The sequence below is a fragment of the Sipha flava genome, unplaced genomic scaffold, assembly GCF_003268045.1.
Source record: "Sipha flava isolate LNK unplaced genomic scaffold, YSA_version1 299_pilon_pilon, whole genome shotgun sequence".
Lineage (NCBI taxonomy): Eukaryota > Metazoa > Arthropoda > Insecta > Hemiptera > Aphididae > Sipha > Sipha flava.
Genome location: NW_020272971.1, coordinates 716,725 through 735,623, shown reverse-complemented (window position 1 = coordinate 735,623; position 18,899 = coordinate 716,725). Strand labels below are relative to the sequence as shown.

Below are 18,899 nucleotides of genomic sequence, written 5' to 3'. Positions count from 1 at the left end.
CAGACCCCCATCTAAAGTAATTTTTAAAAATTTGTTAACAAAATAATTATAATCAGTGATATAAATTTTAATAATATTAATGAAAAAAAGATAAAAAAATATATTATGAAAGATAATACTTGTGGTACTGATTACGGTTATAGATAGATAACTGTAACCGTGGTACTGGCTAACGTACTAACGTGCACAATGGTTACAACGAATTATTGATATTCCATAAAGTAATAATATCTAGTATATATATATATATATATATATAAGTAGTAGTAATATAAGTAAATCTTTACTTTTCATTATTATCCAAGTTTTTAAACGTATATTTGCTGTATTTGAATGATGTTTAATAATAGATATTAGTTTAACTTTCACCTAATTTATTGCTTTATACTTCATGCTTTTTAGACTAATATCTCTGTTAAGGAGCCAAATTGGGAAAAATTGATTGATAGGATTGAGATTATTTTATGTACAGAGAAACATTGATATAAATTTATATAGTGTTATTGATCGATTTACTAAAAAATAATCGAAAATTCGATTTTATAGTATAATTAATTGTACCTGTTTATTCATAATTTTATTGTATTAGTAATTATTGAGTTCAAATAGATTCGCCTCTCCCCCCCTTGAAAGTTGTCTAGGGACGTGCCTGTATCAAACAGGGACCTTTCCGGGGGTGGGGTGAGGGGTTATACCATTGACTTTATTACTCTGTGGGATTTACTAATATGTTTTTATATTAGTATAAATATATAAATATAGAAGTGAATATAAGTAAAAAAAAAAAAAAAACTGTACAGTAATAGATATAACCAGCTGTTCTGTACTTATCTTAAAACAAGATGTTAAATTATAGAGGTGGCATTGTCCCTCCTAATTTATTCTAGGGGGCAATGGTACTCATGGTACTCCTTCCCCTCAGTTTATGTCTATGCGTCTATGTCTGTCAACACAATAAGCTTAAACCAATAAACTTAAAAAAACAATTTTCCAAAAAGTAAAAGCGGCCCAATTCAAACAAGCTGCCCACTGGGGCACGCCACTGGTATCAAAAAATAATAAAAGAAATTGATATAAACAGAAGTTAAATGGGATGAAAAATGCTTCCGTATTATTAATCGGAGAACGTATAAAAATACCGATAGAAATCATCTATGCCGTTCGTAGTAGAAAGAATAATAATACGGCAGTCAGATAAGTAGTAGTTAAATAAGTGTGCTCGCAGGGAGGGGGTGCCGAGTATGCCCGGGTACTCCCTGAAATGTTGGGGCCCTAAAATTTAGTTTTAAGAGTAAGGAGCTCGTATTTTAATTGATGTTGCTCAATTTAAATGTAACTTATTCTGAAATATTTGGTGAAAAATAAAAAATGTTTCATAATAGAAAAATAATACTAAACGTCCTAAATTGTCGTGCAACAACTTCTAATGTCAATAAAACAGCTACAATTGATTACTAAGGTATAAATCATAAACAATCTGAGAAAAACGTACGAGATTCAAGGAAAACATATTCATTGGGCATAGTATTGAATAAAAAATTCAAGTTACTTTTATTTAATTATTTATACATTATAATTATTTAAATATACCTACACGTTTTGTTAAGATAGGACCTAAAAGTGTTATAGGCACCTCTCCCCCCCAGAAATACTGGTCTGCGCACGCCTAACCAGTAGGTATTTGTAATATAGTGAGAAGCCGGAGGTAGACGTATTTCCGTGTGTCACGTGTGCAACGCGATGTACACAGTACACGTACGAAAAACGGGCAGACACCACGCGGTGCGCGGTGGAAGGGATGTTGGCGGGGTAGGAGGGAGGGACGGTCAAAATTAATCAGCGTCGGTGAGGTGCGGGGGAGAGAGGGGGGGCGACATCCTTCGTGCGCGCGATCGTCGCCCGCAGCCGGCACGTCAGTCGTGTACGCGCGCGGCATGGTCGCGGTCGTTCGTTGTCTGTTGCTTGTTGGTGTTCCGTGTCGTCCGTCCGTCGCAGTCCCGCGATTTCGTACCAGATTCGACGGCATCGCAGTTCGCCCTATAACCGCTGTTCAAGTCCGCCACCCGACGCGCGTACGCGGTCACTGCAGAGCCGCACGCGTCGTCTCGGCCCCGCGCGATGTGGCGCACCGCGCTGCTAGCCGCCGCGGCCATCGCGCTGGCGTTCGACAGGTTGGCCCAGGGCTCCAACACGTTCATCGACGAGGAGACCAATTTGTCCAGCGAATGTGAGTATCCGTTATTTCTCCGTTGCCCCCCTCCCCTTCCATCGTGTAGCCATTCAACGCGACAAACCGTTCGCCGCCGAATCGGGGCCGATATCGTTGGTCGATTCTGCGCGTCACCCCAGACTCCGGTCGACGCGCCGTTACCCCGGTATACACGATGGTTGAAAACGCGCAACTGTATTTATTGCACCGTACTGTGTGCACATTGGTAGTGATGGACTTGATCGGTGACCCGATACAAATAATAATTATAAATGCAAATTATTTACGTTAGTAGGTACATATATATTACGTAACGAACACGTTCGTCCCTATTACATTCGTATTTCGTGCGACGACGTATGTACATCATTGCCGTTGGTACATTCGTACATCTCGATTTCGTGGGATGTTCTTGATCAGCATTTCGTACGAATATAAATGCTATGACTATATACTGATACTTTTCGTGGACTTCAATCTGCTAGGGGACGCCTCGGATGGTATAACGTTTTGGCCTCACAAAAATATAATCACGTTCCTAACTTGGCCTACCCTCCACGTCTCCCCTGAACCTTGGTTAGGTGAACGATAATTGATAAAGATTATGATTATATCACACTGCTGAGAAGTTTAGTGAGGAGGGGGGTAACCGATGAGGGTTATCTGAAAATCTCGGTGTCCGGTACTAGTGTGTGTGGGAAATTCGAACGAAAAATGTTTGTTCACAAGGACAATATAGTTAATATATATATATGTATAACTAGTTGTGTTTACCTAATAGTTTTATAATTAGATTATCCATAACTAATGGAGGTGATGCTATTTTGTTGTTATCTCCATAAATGCGATTTTCATTACCATGTTTAAAATGATATCGGATATTTATTTTATTATCGTGGACGAAGGTAACTTGTGTAATTTGTAGAATATAATAAACATCCGAGATCGTAATTCCCATATAATACTCTTTGGGTATCGTAATTTTCTCTTAAGTATTCATTCAATTTATAAATACTTGGGCTTGGTGCCTTATAGACCCATTATTTATTACATTTTACCCACTTTATTACAAATTAATTATAATTTCAAGGAACGATTTCAATGTTTCAATAATATATGATAATAATTAATATATATTATATTGAAATATATATTTTTTTTCATAAAATTAGTTATCATTAATATTTCATTGAAGTACAGAATATATCATTCTTATTTAAATCAGGGGTTTGATTCGTTTACTGGGTGATTAAAAAATGTCTTAGGAAATGGCATTTTATCATCAGCTATCAACAAAAATCGTCTGAACAAAGGTACCTATTATTTAGTAACGAAAATATAGTATTTTTATAACTTCTTTTTAATATTTAAATAAATATAAATAAATATTAAAATAAATCCTTTATTTTATTAAACAATTATTCTTCATTTTCAAATTTTTAATGAAAAAATTACAATTAAATAAAAATAAATGTTTCCTGTTTTATTATTGACAATATACCTAGGTTTTTATTATTATTTTATTATTTAAATAAAAGTAGAGCATGTTAAATCATCTGATAATACTTGATACAATAAAATAAAATACCTGTTATTACATATTGTAAAATTATTTTTTTTTTTAGTTCGAAATTTTAATAAAAAACCAGATCCTTTTGAAGTAAAATCTATTTGTAAAAAAATAAAATGTTTGTAAAAGAAATGTTAACATCTGTAATCTGATTTTCATAATAAAAACTCATATATAATTATAATGAATTGTTACTTAACTGTATAATGATTATGTATATGCGATATGAATGATATATTTATCTATCATTATTAAATGCCTAATAAAATATTATTTAAATTTAATATGATCTCATATTTTAATATAAAACCAACGAAATGAAATAGTTGAGAGATGAAATTTAATACTGACATATTGCACAAACACGAATATAATTAATGTTTTTTGTGATGACTGATGCTATATTTGACAGAAAATATCCATAGTCATACATGTATTATTCATTAGAATCCTTTGTAACCTAATCAACCAAAGTATTTAGTATATTTTTAGGGATCTATTATTAAATTATTAAAGGGGTTGGATAGGTAATTTAAGTATAAATGTTTGATTAATTATTGTATATTATATTCAAATTTTACTGTAATATTTATGAATTAATTTTGATTATATTATCTACCAATCAATATAAATGTATTCACTTTTATAATTAGTTCTTTAGCCTTTAATTATAAATTTCTGTTTGAGCAATTAAACTCTATTGGTGTATATTTTATTTAGGTATGACCCTGGGTATGATTGAAATGTACATTATATTAGATTTCAAACATACCTATAACATATTATTACTTTTAATATTTATATTTTTGAGTAATTCACGCATTTTGGGATAAATTAAAAATTAAATAAATAATACTACTTTGGTTCAAAATATAATTATAAGTAACATAAATTATACTCAGTCTTTATAAAGGTCTAACAGAAAATGCAAAAGTTATAATATATTTTTAATAATTCATTTGGTATATGTAAATATATGAATAATATCAATAATACATATAGTATTTTCAGTTGTTTTTCAGTGTTTTCAGCTGTTCCTTATGGTATTACGACTTACGTCACATTAAATAACTATGTATAGTCAAGTATTAGATTTATGTTTACTTGTAAATTTAAACTAATTAAAATTCAATATTATAACGATTATCTACTAAACTTAAAATCCAACATTACAACGATTATAATATACATAGATACATAGTTTTATATATATACCTAAATGAAATCAGTTATTATTTTTGATATTTTTTGTTGAGTTTTGATCATTACAAATAAATTTAAATAATTGTTTTTATCTAAAGTACTTTTGCGCAATTGCTTTTAAATTAGCATTTTGTTATTTTTATTTAATAATTAATGGTCAACAACTAATCTGCCTTGTACGTCTGTACATCCAATAAGACCCGTTGATTCTAATTTAATTTTGTGATCGAAAGAACGGCCGAGTAACGGGATTTAACTAGAATGGGGACACTATATAGGCTCTGCGTTATTGGCTTATGGATAAAGACTTCCCAGTCGGATGCACGTTGCGGAGAGGAAGAAAACTGTAGAAATTATTGCTTTTGACGTCGGTCTGGGGGTCTTGATGAATTTTTCCAGTATACAACATCAGTCTTGTCGTTTGCAGATGGCGTAAAAACATTTTTTTTTTCTTCTAAAAGGTCAGAATATAAATCCTACTAAAGAATAGTATTTCATGGTTTATAAACATACGTAGACGATACAATACATAAAGTGTTCATGTATTGTCTCTTGACGCACACATCGTGTTCATTGACTATAACAAGTTCTAACCTTTTAAAACTGGAAAAATTATAAAATATTATTGTCATTAGTTTTTTAATTTTTCTTTAAATAGCTAACAATTGTTAAAATTTTTTTTCAAAATAAAAATTTTTGGGTCCTTAATAGCTCCTCCAGTCTAGTGTAAAATTCAATAAAATATCTGAAGTTATTGGCATCATTAATAGGGATTTTTATGTGGATTTTATAGTTTATGACATATCATTTGTTGTTTATTGTGTTTACTATATTATACAGCTACCGATGCACCATGGGGGTGCAACGTTAAAACAATATTATGAATTCTAAAATCGTCGGGACGAATGGGTATACCGCCGTTTTCGAAAATATTTCAAAGAAGTAAACAAACACATTGGTGTAAACTATTTGTATTATATTGAAAATCAATTATAGCTGTCATTAAATAAATTGTTTTGTCTCTAAACAAATAGTTGTTTTTATTAAAATGTGACACTTATCTATAGATATTTTATTATAAAATCAGACTTTCGGGAGTTTACCATTTGCGCTTAAAATAATCTTCTCATATATCAATCAAATTATTGTATAATAAATAAATACACTAACCAATTTTTGTTCGATTATAAATACGTAGTATAATATAAATAAATGAATATATTTTTTTTCTTAACATTAAACAATTTTCTTTGTGATCGGCAATTATTCAAAATTCAGTTGTAATTATAAATATAATAAAAATAAACATTACACTGATTTTTTTTGCGACTATTAATACATAACATAATATAAATTAATAAATTCAAATTTAAAGTTATACCAGTTACATTAATTGACATTTAAACTTTTTTACAATAATAAATACATTTTACTAACAATAACTTCATATCTGAAGGTAGGCAAATTTGAATAGTGCAGTTGGTATAAAGACCATAAAATGTATGGAGCGAAATTGGTCTATACTCAAATTTTAATCAAATATTAATTTTACTTCTAACATAATATAATATTTAAAAACTATATGGTTATTGAATTTAATCTTTATTTTAATTTTAAATTGTGTTGGATAAAATAATATATTTGTTCTTAGTACAATATACAGTACATTTGGCTACGGTTATTCATAATTTTACTTACTTAATTCCTTAATATATTTTCTTAATGGAAAATCATCTTGATGTATTATTTTTTTTTACAGTTTGCAAATATTTGACTGTTAATCAATTTGTAAATTAATTCAGAATATAATTAAAATATTTTAGTTTTTGTTCATAACCTAACCTGGGGTATTAATCTAAATAAATATACTTATAACTCAATAAAATTTGATATTAAAATATTCTGACAGTGAATTAATAATTAAAATTTATCTGTATAATATGTATGTATAATTTAAAAATTAAACTTTTGTGTACACCTTAACCTTGTTTTTAGTATATAGACTTGAAAATTAATTTATATTGACAACCTATCTGAATGTTAAAACTGTTAATTATATATATATTATTTCCTTAAAAGTTGCTGTAGAAAAAATAAACTTTCTATTCTTAATTATAGTAATATTAAGAATATAACTTTTCGATTGTGAGTAACTTATTGAATTTACACTTAATATTTTACTTACAATTTGGGTAACTAATGTATTATATTTTTCGTATATACCATAATATAAACATATCTATTATAAATTATTAAAAGTATTTGTATATTTCTTACAAATCTTTGCTAGGTATTTATTATCTTTAATTTTATTGTAAATATCGAGTTTTGTTTAGTATTAAATAAAAATTCCAATTTAAAATTATGTTCTTTTTTCGGAATTGTTATTCTGCATCAGTTTATTTGATAAAATTAAGTTTTCAATCATTTTTGAAATGGATACGTTTTACGAATTTTTTTTTAATTAAATATAATACAATTTTTTAAGAAATTAGTTTACAAAATTTGTAAACATGTGACAAGTTATTCGTTTTCATAGTTTAATGTCATGAAAAAATAACCTTGATATTTTGTAACAGTGCACAAAAATCCCGTTAAACGTAACGTTCAATTTTTAGAATGAGTCCACATGAATACCATACGAGCCACTTATTGAAAACTATAATCCATGCAATTTTCATGAAAAAAGAAATTAACCTTATTTTGTTTGCTAATTTCATATTTGAATAATCATTTTTATTTACTTTCGATTATTACATTTTATTGTTTTATTTTGGAGATCAGTAAAAGGTGTTAGTTTTCTTTTTTTAACTAAAATGTTAAATTTATGTTTTGATTGAATTTGTAATTAATTATAATGCGTTTTGTACAGTAAATTGAGACTAGAGAGTATGTATTTTATTACGCCGATAGGTTTAATTTCATTCGAGCATTATATTGTTATGAATTAATTAATCGGCCGTCCATCTATATTTTGTGTAATCATGTTTTAATTTACAGTATTGTATATTTTAAACTATACATGTATATATATATATATATTATTATTATTATTATTTATGTATTTACAGTTTTCAGTGCGTGTCACTCGTCACTTTATTAATCAATTACTGTATAATATACATTGAGCTTGCCATTTTATTTCATACTCACGACGACAGGCTGTGCATCCACGGTAAACCACTGTGTATAATATATAAATTATCACACGACGGTCTATCCTTGGATTATGCACTTGCCTACCCTTTTGTATGCGTATACTGTATATACGCGATGCTAAACGGACAATGATGTGTATGTGTGTGTGTTATTCGGGATATTTTACCTTGTACATATGCATATGGTTTTTACTGTACCAAATGCTTTATATATTTAGATACCTACCCTGCAATTCAAGGTTTTTCAGTCGGCCAAGTTGGATGATTGATGTGGTTTTAATTCGACGTAAACGCACTTGTTGCCCCTTTTACGGCCAGCAGCAGCAGCCCTCTTTCGTTGGCGTGTGTGTATATACACGTTAACGTTATGTGTCGCACGCCTTTTGCCGTAGCTCAGTACGTGTATACTGAACCACGGCAGAAGGGGTGCGCAGCAATTACCAAAACCGTTTACTATGTGCGGATGTACTCGTATGCGGTTGCTTGTGTCGCCCGTTGTGTACGCGAGAAATGCATTTCTCATCTCTTATAATGAAAAAACAAAATAATCATAATAATAATAATAATAATAAATTAATATAATACAAAATAGCGTGACAATTATTGTTGGAAAATAAATAAACATCTGGAGAAGGGGAATTTGAATGTGTTTCATTGTTTTTACAATTTCGGTGGTCTTGTGCAATGAAATCGTTCCAGCTGAAATGTTTTAGATTTAGAATAGGGTCGGTTATCCCTATGATTTTCGAATTATTCAGAATTCCGATGTATACTTAATATTTAACAGAGCACTGTCCCAAACCATTTCAGTGGCGTATACAGAAAATAATTTCGGGAGGGGCTACTATGGACAGAGTTAAATTACTACTGTTATCTAAGAATTACTAACAAAACACAGTAGGTACTCATCTACATTTCATTTACCGGATGCCCCAAAACGATTTGACATTGGACCTAAATTCTAAATAAGAATAAAGCACCATTAAAATATAATAAACGTTTAAAATAATTTTTAAGTTTTTAAAACATTTCGGGGGAGGGGGGCTGTAGCCTACTAGGCATCCCCTCTATATACGCCACTGAACCATTATGCTCCAAAATCATTTAGTGGGCTCAATTTGTTTAAAAAATACTTATAAATATGTAGGGTGTTTCAAATAGTATTATATTATATTTTATATGTAGTAGATTTATATGATAGTGTCTTGTTGGCATTCATGTCTATACTATATTATTTCCTTATCTATAAATTATTATTTTTGAAACTTGAATACAAATTATGGATATTTGATGACTAAGATATTTTATTTATTATGATATACGTTCGCTGAGTAAAAATATAAAAACTTCAAATTAATTATTTTTGACGATTAAATTTCAATAATACTTTTACGACGTAGGCATTAGTTTGTGTAAACTACACTTATTGTAATTTGAATAATATAATTGTTGAATGATAGTAATAATAATAATAATAATAATAATAATGTAAAGATTTAACATCGGTATTGTTTTGGAACCCAACCGAACTAATGATGGAACAATATCATTTTGGAATTATAAATCGCAACGAACTATATAGAATATTAATATTTAAGAAAACATACAAATGTTCGGAGCTTCATTTTAGTTAATCAGTTTAAATTCGATAATCATATACGCCGACGGTATAAATTGCTGAGGAAACTGAGCAATTTGTATTTTGAACTTAAAAATATTAGTATCTTTCCGGCAGGTAACAAATGAGTGTATACAGCGCAGAATACAAATCATAATAATCGACCCTCGTGTTTAACTTATGACATGATTGTGCCAAATAGATTTAGGACATTCCGAGAAAGCGTTGGTGGTAGAACTTTGTATAATACCGCAGTGCTTGTACAAGTGTAAGTATTACTTTATGCGTGATATGAACTGTAACTATAAACTGTAACGAAATTTGTCCCGTAATCCTTTTAAGTCCCCTCGTCGGTGGTGTCACGGTGGAGTCGTCGTCGTATAGATGTAGGGATGGAGAACTTTTCCCCAGGCTGTATAGTGTATCGTGTGTCAGACGAATCTCGTTACCGGCAGTAATTGCCGTTCGCCTTGGGTTTAGGTTTTAGGTAACTTCTTCGCGGCATATAATAAAATCGATTCGAAGGGGTGGCGAGCGATGAAGGTGTAAAGGTTTTGCGCCATCTATCCTCCCAAACTGGATGGTGTGTGTACAGTGGGGGAAGGTTATCGATCATATTCTCGTCCCTCGGAGAAGCTTTTCGGAGGGGACCAGACGTTGATGGATCGTGTTGACGGACAAACGGCGGCGTGGTGGTGTGCGTTAGACTTTTCTTGTCCTAAAAGCGGCAGTAAGGGTGGTCGTGAAGTGAAGAGGAATATCCCTGTCGCATTTGACCGGGAATCGATCAATCTTGTGGTTGGGTAGAAAGAGAATTAATCAAGAACCGTGTCTTGGATGCTTGGATGTACAATTAGCGACAAACCATTGGGCAATGGAGCATAAAAATAGAAGAGTTAACAGGAAGTACTGCAGAGAGGAAATAAATAATATACTTATAGAAAAATAATTCGAAGAGGCCGGTTATTTTAAAAAAGCTCTAAATACTATTACTGTTGGTGACACTCAATTTTCCTTATAGAGTACGTACTGGCTATAATAATTTTATAAAATGCATGCGTTTGTAACGAAAATTAGTTCAAATAAATGTATTACGAAGTAGTAGCTGAATATTATTTTGAAATTATATCTTTCAAGAGTATATTAATGCTCGTTTTAATCATCAAAGTATTGTACAAACATTTAAGTTTTTTATTTTTATTGTAATTCTATTATAGGTTTATCGACGGCTCTTTCAGTTTTTTATATCAAATATAAATTATGTTAATTTATAATTTATATAAACGTATTTATCGGCTGTCTCAGCGGTCAAGTACATTATACTGATATTTTTACGTAGGCATGAAGTAAAAAAAAATCTTAAACTATCGAAATCCATAAACTTACTAATAATATTTTATACTTATTATTATTTAATAATATGTTTTATTGAGATTTAAAACTCAATAAAACATTCAAAGTATGGAATATCCCTATTAAAAATCTGAAAATGTATACATAAACATGCATATGTAAATAATTGCGAATACTTTACGACCGAATGGTGTCAAGTAAATATGAGTAGAATTATTTATCAACAAACCATCCAATCAAGTTAACCTATACATCAAATAATATTTAAACCGGTTTTATATACTCATGATTTTATGTAGAACATTTCGAATTAATTTGCTTACAATATAAAACTGTCTAGAATTTAAATTCTACGAACTCGTTAAGAATTGATCGGCAAAATGTTTCTTCTAAAAATAAAAATTTTGTTTAACTGTTCTCGCAGGTATTTTATTTCAATGAAATGTATTTGTATCGCAATGCATGCATATAACATCAATAAGGACATATTCTTTTTTAAGGTAGATGTCGAACGCTCATTGTCGTTTTTATTATAATACTTTTAAATATTATATAAAGTATAATAACGCTAGAAAGAAGTAACTCGTGCGGGTACGAAAACTCGAGTAACCCTCTTTCACACATTGATTTTAAAACGAAACGCATAATAAAGGTTTTATTTTGTTTGAAACATATTTCGTGTTTTTGACCCTGCGCGGATGAAGGTCGTTAGACGTTGGACGGACGGCATGCAATCATAGATTGCTCAAAGCGACCTATTACAGTTGTCAAAAAAAAAATAAAGCTGAACATGTTTCGAATTGTTTTTCTTTTCGTTTATAATATATTTTACCTATGCTACCAGGACGGAAATGTCGTTGGCCCGATAAATTGGTTCGATAGGCCGGTCGACGGGTGGTGTTATACGAGGGATATATAACGTGTTACAATATCCATCCCCTCGTCATCGTCATAGTAAAGGCACAAACACCCGAACGTGACATATTTCCGAGTGTTGTTTTCATGTGCAGGCTTTTCATGTGTGTGCGATGAGGGAGAAAAGAAATGGGGGAAAGCAATAATTTCAGAAATAGAATCGACCCTCACGCGTTTCAGCTGTCAAACACTCGTCACTCGGCCTTACACCCTCCTACCGCCCAATGCTAGTCGTCCACCTACCCCATTGCCCCATTTGCCGTTCTTGACGTGCATGACGTGTTCTTGTGATGTCTGCCATTACCACTGGGACCGTAGAACTGTTGTAAAAACTAATCTTAATTCGAATTTTGCAAAAAAAAAGTATACATATTTATACGTATAAAATTGACCCATTCTATGTAAAATCGAATTAAGAACTTCTTCGTATTGTCTAAACAACGATTTTGATGTTGGATATTATAATATGCACATGGGGGAGATAATCGCTTTATAATTAATTTTCACACTTCTCGTCGCGCGTGACCCTCGACCAGAAGTGTGAGCTCTCGAAACGGCTGATGAAGGTTCTATGGATCTCGAATAATTTTCCAGTAGCACTTCAAAAAGCAATTACGTGCCAAAACGGAAGCGGATAGGGAGAAAATAACATTTCACGCAATCAAATCCTATTGTTTACAGTCGTTCAACAGAGTTTTTATTGAGTGCTAAAAAAACTATTTTGGCACTTGCGTCTCCCACTATTTTTGTAAAGGTAAATACATGTACTAGAAAGTCACTTGTGGTACTTGAAAGTAATCAAGTCGTTAGAGATAGCAATTAATATTATTTAGTCATATGCGTATACCAAAATGTGAGTAAGTGTTGTATAGGCATGTGGAGTAATAATGCTGTTCGCTCAAACATTTATTTGATAATTTGATTATAATGATTACTTTTAATAAATGTACATGTAAACGCTTATATTATTTTCGTATATGTCGATCTAAATAATTTATCAAAGCATTTTTTCATCTGGTCCGTACCGTTAAAAGTTCAAAAGCATTTCTGAACATGTTTTTTCTATGGTTGCAGTTAATGGTATTGATATGAAAATGCGATAATAATGGTTTTTTCCACTGTGTTTTATATTTGAATTGTGATATTGTATCATATTATACATGTATATACAGACAAAAGAAACTAGGAACGGAAAAATATGAAATATTGGCGTGGAACAAAAACGGTGTTTTGTGCAAATAAGCCGAGTTTTAAATCTAATACTATCCGTCACGTGGGAGCGGACATGTACAGAGATGGTGAAAGAAAAGGTTCAGACTGTAGGGCTAAAAGTGACAGTCATCCTTTCGCACACGCGTCCGGATCAATAAAACCCTTTTATACAAAGCTTTATGAAACCCTTGGTTGCACGCCACATTTATAAGTTGGTGTAAAAACGAATACTTTACGAGGAGTGGGTTGGAGAGCGGTTTTCCTTTCCGCCAGTGGTGTGCAGTAAACGTGGAATGATGTTTGGTGCGTATGGTGGTAGATAAAGTTTAGTTAAAGTTTTATATTTTCCACCGTATTGCTTTTAAGTCTTTGGCAACACCAATAATATCCACCCATAAGTTATAGCGGTACACACTGTTTTATTTATAACGTCCCTTGAGGTGAACGGGCATTATACATTATTTTCTCTAGGTTTCTACCGCAGCCATTTCGTTCGGTCGTACAAATTCTCTTTGATGTTTTTTTCCGGTCTGTGTAACACCAATCTTACATTGCTTCTCGTCTTGCACCCTAATTTCATTTCGCAATGTCGTCAAATATTATAAAAAATAAAAAATCCTTATTCTTTGACATATGTTTTTAATCATTGTACCTCATTTTGTGACGTTACTATTATGAATTGTCGTTGAAAGGGCTTCAAGGTAATTTCAGGTATATACGTTTATAACAGGAAGGGGGTTTTCAATCTGTTATTATTTTGTTACAATAGAGTTTACATTGACTTGTATTCCTGTTCGATTGTAATAATAGTTTTTTGAAAATACACAAGTGATAATGGTAAAATTCCCAATTATTTTCTCTATAAAAGCATTTGAAGAGTAAAGTATTTGAAGTCGATAAAAGTGGGTTTTTCTGTGTTGTGTATAGCGATATTGTTATATATATATATTTCGCTGTTCAATTGTTTATTCTTTTTTATATTTTTCATCAAAAGACTTCAACGTCGTTTTACACGCGTGGTTTCATTACAACGCATCATTTTCACGCTATGGTGTACTCTGTCGAAAATGCGAATAATTATTGCTGTCGCGAAATACATTGGATTGCAGTAAAACCCGTCGACAATATATATATATATATATATATATATATATACTACTGTTATGCATACTGTTTTCATCGTCGATGAACGTAGTAAATATCTCTCCTCTCGACAATACATCTGAATTATTCTCCATTGAATATTAATCGGTAATGCCATTGGTGTACAACAAATAAACCGATATACTAATTTTCGGTCTGCTGAACTTGTTTACATCGTAATTCTGGTTCCCTTATTGCATATAAATATACATATATTTACGGACGACTTATTTGTTCACATCGGTACATCCATCCAGCAGATTATAATTTTATTTTTTATTTTTGCATGATCCCGATTAATTCCAAAAATACGAATTGTTGCACCGTACCATTGAAAGAAATCGTATCCCTTTTTTCTCCCCCATAACTTAACGACTGTGTTTACTGATCGTAAACTTTCGGTATTATTCGCCCATTAGTACATTGCAGCAGAAAATATTTTATAATTTTTTCCAAATAATAATGTAACGTGTGAATTTTGGCACGAGCAGTTTAACCTCAGATTTTAATAAAATCGTATTTGACTGTTGTTGAAGATCATCCCCTTGTCCGTGTTTTTATCTCACGCGTTACAATAATAAAGTCATACCCGAGTATAACATAATATAATAATTTAATATAAAACAGTCATTTTGTGTATGCTGTATGCGGCGGGTAGACGGTTGCAGCTATAAATTGCCACCAGATATGATCGCGGTCGCGCATACACCTTCGGTCCAGCGCACACGTTATCACCTGTACTATAATAATATATTTCGCGCGAATATTATATTTCGTTGTTGTTTATTGTAAACAGTAATAGCAATAATGCTAATAGTCATCTCGTAGTCAGGAAAGTGGAGGAAATAAATCGTTCGATGAAATTGTTATTCACATGTAAATATACTCACTAAAAATACGACGAGCTGTTTCCGCGGATACGCGTGTTATTTTCTCCAAAACTTTATAAACGTGTTTATAGGTTTTATTTTTTATTTTTTATGTAGTTTTATTGTAACACGCGCGCACCGTACTGATGCAGTATTATATACATTTATATTATACATGTGTACGACGGAATCGATTTAATTTCCACTATACATACACACGGTACAATATACGATTTTTTTTCCACCACTAAAACCAAACATCATCATCGTCGTCTGGTTCTCGTCGGTTTATTCCTTCTTTTTTTTTTTTTTACGAGCTACATAAAAACATGAGTTACTTGGGGCGAGATTGGAACCTGAACAACATAAATAGCTCGTACTGCAGGCGCGCAGTCATCAACCCTGGATACTTATTATTTTTGCCTATATCCGAACGCGTGATTACAACACGATTGTTTTTATGTACGGGCAAAAGTAATGATTACAGTAAATATTATATGCATGTGCACTGTGCAATGTTCGTATCAATAATAATAATAACCGTAATAGTACGTATTCAGTCGTGAAACAAATTGCGACGAGATTTTGCAGTACTGGACGAGTGATAGTTGGCGTAAACCCAAACAAAACGCGTGCGCATTCGCAATGTTGACACAAGTGAAATGTGCAAACACGCGTGAAAGGACCGACTGGAGTGTACATACCGCATTATTATGATATGTATGCTAAATGTGTATTTTTAACGAATTTATTGTTGTACGACGTATTACGCAAAAGTGTATTTTGCTTGCATTATTACTGCATTCGACGTGTTCGAATAATGCGAAACCTCCAAATAAGTATCGACCGTGTTTCTTTTGTTCGAACGTCATTCGACATAATACGTTTTAGAGCGTACACCGATATAATGGTAAACTGTCACACTTTTAATATTTATACGAAATATTTTAATGTAATGACATAAGGATATTTTGTTTGACGTATTATTTAAGATAAATTACCACCTACACATAGAGTGTACTTCATACTCGTGTGTTATACTTGACGACATCTTGAGGTTTAATAGAGATCGTGCACTTATGTGCACTAGCGTTCATACGGTCCATATTGTATGTGTAATACGTAATAAGTACGTATTTTGGTCTAGACGCGTACCGTAACAAACAACCACTTATAAAAACCGAAAACGATGTCAAAATAGGTTCGGTGTACTAATGCCCGTCTCCTCCTACTGACGAGCACATACTGTTATGCGTCATCATGATCATCACACGAAATTTCCAGGATAAAACAAACGCGTATTGTTTCGTGTACTTTCATATATCCGTCTGCAATGTGTTATGAATACGAATGCGTACTTGAATGGGTTTTGACCATCGAACATGTCATCGTCGTATTCGTTACGTGTCTCGCTAATGATACCTCCGCGAAATCTGAATTTTATTCGGATTAAATAAATTATGAAATAATTTGTATATTACCCTTCCTCTGACTAGCACTTTGTGAACGACCGCCATGATTTTAATGCAATTAATTTTTGAACATAAATGCTTTGAAGTAACATTAAAGCTTTTAGTGCTGAGTACTATTGTTTCATCCATCAATAATATTGCAACGGCCGCGGTGAATTACTACAGTCACTTAATAGTTATAATTTCTATAATGATAATATATACAAACTAATAACGTTACCAACGGTACGATTATATGCATACTATGAATTCTATTTTTTTCATCCCTTCGTTACAACATAAAGCTTTACATTTAATATATACCACCCTTATATATATATTTATACATGACTACGCATCGCTCTTTGAAACATAAACTTTTTAATTGGAAATAGTACATAATATTCGTATAATATAATAATTATAACAAAGACCGATTAATTGAATGTAAACAACTAGATACTACGCTGTTTTCTACATCAAAGTTAACATGGAAATATGAGTTCGATACTTATTTATTATTACATTTTAAAATACGAGTAGTGTGTAGTGTACGGGCGAATAGTTTGATGTCGAATGAAAATGTGTTACGCACGTTCGTAAACTGCAAATTATAATATTGTATATTCGATGACGCATAGTACTATCTTTTCAACTCGTAGGTTGGTTTGTAATTATTTTTCTCCATTCTTTCATTCACCATTTTTTATAGTGCTTTGTAGTTTCCAACAACAATGTATTGCGAGGTTGCCCAGGTGATATTTTTCCTTCGATCATACCTTCTAATATTGTGTTCTGCAGTTCTTCTGAATGCCTTAGTTTCTATAATTATCCGTCTTTTCTTTCTAATCGAATCTGTTAATAAACGTTCTTTGTCGACTGTTTCCAGTAAATCTTTGCTTATATTTCGTTCCATCCAGCTCTTATTCTTTGCACACATTTCCAGCACCACATCCTAAATGCTTCTAATTATTTTATTTCGATTTAATTTTTAACCTTTATTTTCCAGCCTTACAGGGATATATTCCAAACTTATGTTTTAATAAGTTTTCTTAAGTTTAAACTTATTGAACGTAAATAGTTTAGAATTTTTACTGAACGCTGTTTTTGTCATTAATAGTTTCTACTGACTGATTGTACTGCAACTAGTTGTGCATGTAACAATATATTTGTCTATATTTAGTGAAGATCTTTCGTGCAATAATTTAAAACTAATAACGGCCTGTGTATATATTATTTCCTCAACCGAGGAAAAATGAAACTCGTTTTCCGGTCTGTCCCGCGAATCGCGAAGTATATGTTTACAGGTTATATATTATAACGAGTATATGTATATTATCCTCACAGAGTGCTGTAAATTATTATTATTATTAATATAACAGTTTGTTACCGTGGTATGCACGAGATAACGTGTATGTTATATACATTTTTCGGTCTGCTAAATGAAAATCGGTGTGACCATCACCACTACGCTACAACAGCCGTCGCCGGTGCGCATATTATCGTCGTAATAATTTGTAGTTTCAGCAGTAAATCGCTGCCGTTGGTGCGATAAAATTTGCATGACGTACGGTCAGTCGATTTCCAGCAAATCGGCGTAACTAACGAGAACTTGTAGGTACTTGTTACTTAGCAGCCATACGTGCATAATGCGTATGTGCGTGAAATTAAAAAAAAAAAAAAAGACGAATATAACGTCAACGCTTACCGTGGCGCAAGTACAAGTCTCTATAATCGATAGGGAGCAGGGCAGAAATTATAATACCCATACACGTATACGTATCATACAGGTACACGGGTACACGGGTACGTTTTAATTATGTCTCGAGGGGTGCTTAATCGTGTCGGATTGTCATGATCGGTAATATATTATGTGTATAATTCGAAGATGAGCAACAACAGCACCACCACCACTACTGACGTCGTGATGGATGTTAGTAGTAGCGCGGCTACAGCGACGGGAACCAGTTATTCATAACGGATTGTAAAAAACCGTATTTTCCGTCATCGTTTAATCATTTGAAAAATAATCCATATAATGAGGTTTAATCGATTGTTTTCGGGCGATAGTATTATTTACTCTTACGTATTGTACATATCATATTAACTGCGAAACATGCGTTATCATATTGTTGGGTAATGATGGTTTATGATTATTAACTATTTCACTGTTAACGTTATTCCGTATTGATGATAAT

At 32.0% G+C, this 18,899-nt stretch overlaps 1 protein-coding gene across 1 annotated transcript in view; it reads left to right on the top strand.

The window, feature by feature from the left end:
* The first annotated feature begins 1,910 nt into the window (after positions 1 to 1,910).
* LOC112685932 (tyrosine-protein kinase transmembrane receptor Ror-like) overlaps positions 1,911 to 18,899 on the top strand; it is a 71,436-nt gene continuing 54,447 nt past the window's right edge. The window contains exon 1 of the mRNA XM_025557992.1: positions 1,911 to 2,227. Within this exon, the coding sequence (XP_025413777.1) occupies positions 2,119 to 2,227 (109 nt within the window). The 5' untranslated portion in view covers positions 1,911 to 2,118. The remainder of the gene's footprint in view (positions 2,228 to 18,899) is intronic.